The sequence below is a fragment of the Asparagus officinalis genome, chromosome 10, assembly GCF_001876935.1.
Source record: "Asparagus officinalis chromosome 10, Aspof.V1, whole genome shotgun sequence".
Taxonomy (NCBI): Eukaryota; Viridiplantae; Streptophyta; class Magnoliopsida; order Asparagales; family Asparagaceae; genus Asparagus; species Asparagus officinalis.
The window spans coordinates 13,300,745-13,303,442 of NC_033803.1; the positions used below are offsets into that span (position 1 = coordinate 13,300,745).

General features: G+C 38.3%; 1 protein-coding gene across 1 annotated transcript in view; it reads right to left on the minus strand.

Annotated features, from left to right (window-relative positions):
* The window catches only part of LOC109826098 (4-hydroxy-tetrahydrodipicolinate synthase, chloroplastic-like), a 4,198-nt gene continuing 2,857 nt past the window's right edge, over positions 1,358-2,698 (minus strand). The window contains exon 3 of the mRNA XM_020393063.1: positions 1,358-2,447. Within this exon, the coding sequence (XP_020248652.1) occupies positions 1,523-2,447 (925 nt within the window). The 3' untranslated portion in view covers positions 1,358-1,522. The remainder of the gene's footprint in view (positions 2,448-2,698) is intronic.

The following is a 2,698-nucleotide window of genomic DNA, read 5'->3' on the forward strand; positions in this document are numbered from 1 at the left end:
CATGCATCTTGTGCTACTCTGTAGTTTCTTTTTCCCGGCCAACAAGCAAGAACTTCACAGTGGATACAAGGAAATTGGCAAGTAGCGGTGTAAGAAAATTCATGCTGCGGCAGAGCGCCGCCCCCACCCCACCCCAAAACACCAACCACCCAAAAAAAAAAAAAAGGAATTGGCAAGCAGCATTGTAAGAAAGTTAATGCTACAGTAGAGGTTTTCTCAGTTAGATGCAAACATTTCATGTCGTTTCATTTCTATCATGTGAATAGGTATTTTTAGAGAGAGCTTCATTCTCATTTGTTTATATTTATGACTACGAAGATTGATGCAAAATATTTGATCTACACGCATGCAATCCACTTAAACCTCAAATTCAAAGCCGCACGAGTTCCTTCACTTGTCAGATGGAAAAGTCCGCTCCAGATCAAATATTCTTATTCATCAAAAACTTGTCCATCTCAGTGCAACTTTTGAGGTCCTGTGGTCTGCTGTCTCCTTTCCTTTTGGGAGAGCCGACAACATAAGATTCTGACGGGGGTATAAGTGCAAGCGCAGACCCTACCCAATTTTCAAATTAAAAATAATTTAGATTAGACTATCAATAACCTATCACCCCACCTTTCTCCTTATTTTCTCAAATAATGCGAGGTTAAGTTTCCTTCCAGTAATTTGTATATGTTTATATAAGCTCGAGTGCTATCAAAATTCAAAATAAGCTTTTGCATTCATCAATATCTTGTTTAATCAACTAACACAAGTAACATCTTGTTTAATCAACTAACACAACTATTTTCTTCTTGAGATGACATTCAGAATAATACTTGAAGATAACTAAGAATGGTTGTGATCGATGTCGCAAGTACATGTTTTTCACATATTTGTCATAGTAGTCCCTTCTGGTATTGCTATACTGAAACTGCAAGAAATATTTTCCTCAGGATGATTGCCACTCTGAGCGAAAAAGAAATAATATTAATAACCACAGATGAAGCAAACTATAGTGTTGTGCTGGGCAAAGAAGGCAATATCACAGTCTGGTTATGTGCTAACTTTGGCTAAACTTATACACACACATACATACATACGTACGTACCTACCTTGATGCGTACATCATCGGATCTTATGCTACCTTGAGGCCAGTCACAAAAATTTCACAAAATATAATCACTCTTGAGTAACTGACTTCTTAACCTAGAAATAATAAATAAAAGGACTTCGCAGGGGGAACAAGCCACCAGAGACATTCCTCAGATTGAACGAAGCATAGGCAAAATAGATTCATTTGTAAATTTGTAACCATCTTTTGCAAATTACAACTACAATTACAATTATAGTTTGCAACCAACAAAACAATCTAAAATGACTTAACCATCTATATTAGTTGGAGTACGCAGTAAAAATAAAAGGATGCTCGACCTCACATTTGGATTAATAAATGATATCCCCAATACCCAACTTTTAAATTTTTTTTTGCCATAGATCATTCCTAAAGATATGCCAAATATAGTAAGTCCCATATACATGACTAACCATCTACCAAAATAAACTCGCTATCATCAATGACCCGTACATCTTTCTCTCCAACAAAATACTTTCTCCCAATACTCTTCACAATCAAAGCAAACTCATTTCTCTTTTCGATAGGAAGAGGTTGATAAGGCAACCTGAAAACAGGCCTCACAACTCCCAGCTGAGCCAAGGCAGTGTTCAACCCTATCGGATTCGGTTCCTCGAAAAGCCATTTAAACAACGGCCTCAATCTAGAATCCAATTCCTCACTAAAACCTCCAAACATAAGCTCATGCATCAAACCAGGAACGAGATTACTAGCAACTGATATAACTCCCTTAGCTCCATTAACCCATCTGCTATAATGGCTCTCATCGTCATTACCACTCCATACAATCAGTCCTTTGTTTGTGTACTCTTTGATTCGATCAAGTCCAGCACATTCTTTAATACCAGCGAAATTAGGATGACTTAGGAATTCGTCTATAACCGATGGAGGTATATCTTGCCCAGTTCTTGAAGGTACATTATAGATGATGGTTGGGCCCATAGAGAGAACAGACCGAAAATGTGTGATTAAACCTTCATAGGATGTTTTCCCGTAGTAAGGGTTTATGTGCAAAGATGCGTGCATACCTACAGCGAAACCTTGCTCTGTTGCGTGTTTTGCTTCTTTTGTACTGTTGCTTCCAGTGTTTCCGATGACTTTGATTGATGTACCAAAGCAATTTACAGTGTGGCCGATGAGCATGATGTGCTCGTCCCAACTCATTAGGTGGCCTTCACCAGTTGTTCCTCCCACAATTACACCTTCGACGCCATTTTCAATTTGAGTGTGGATGAGGGAGTCGTAAGCTTGGAGATCGAATCTACCATCAGGTAAATATGGGGTTTTGATGGCGGTGATTAGTCTGAGCTTTTGTATGTCAGAGGTTACTGTCCTGTAATGGAAAAATACCCAGAGAGGTGTTAGCAGAAGAAATTTAGCACATTGAGAAATGAGAGATAGATGCTCAAACCCAAGAATGAAAAAGGAAATTTCAAGGAAATTATACAGAGTATTAAGAAATTATAGGATCAAGATGAATTTCCAATATATATTAGTATTAGTATTCTGTTGCAAGCGTGTGTATGACATGGAACCTAGGGGAGTGTTGCAATGGACTTGGTAAGGGAACGAACAATTACTTGG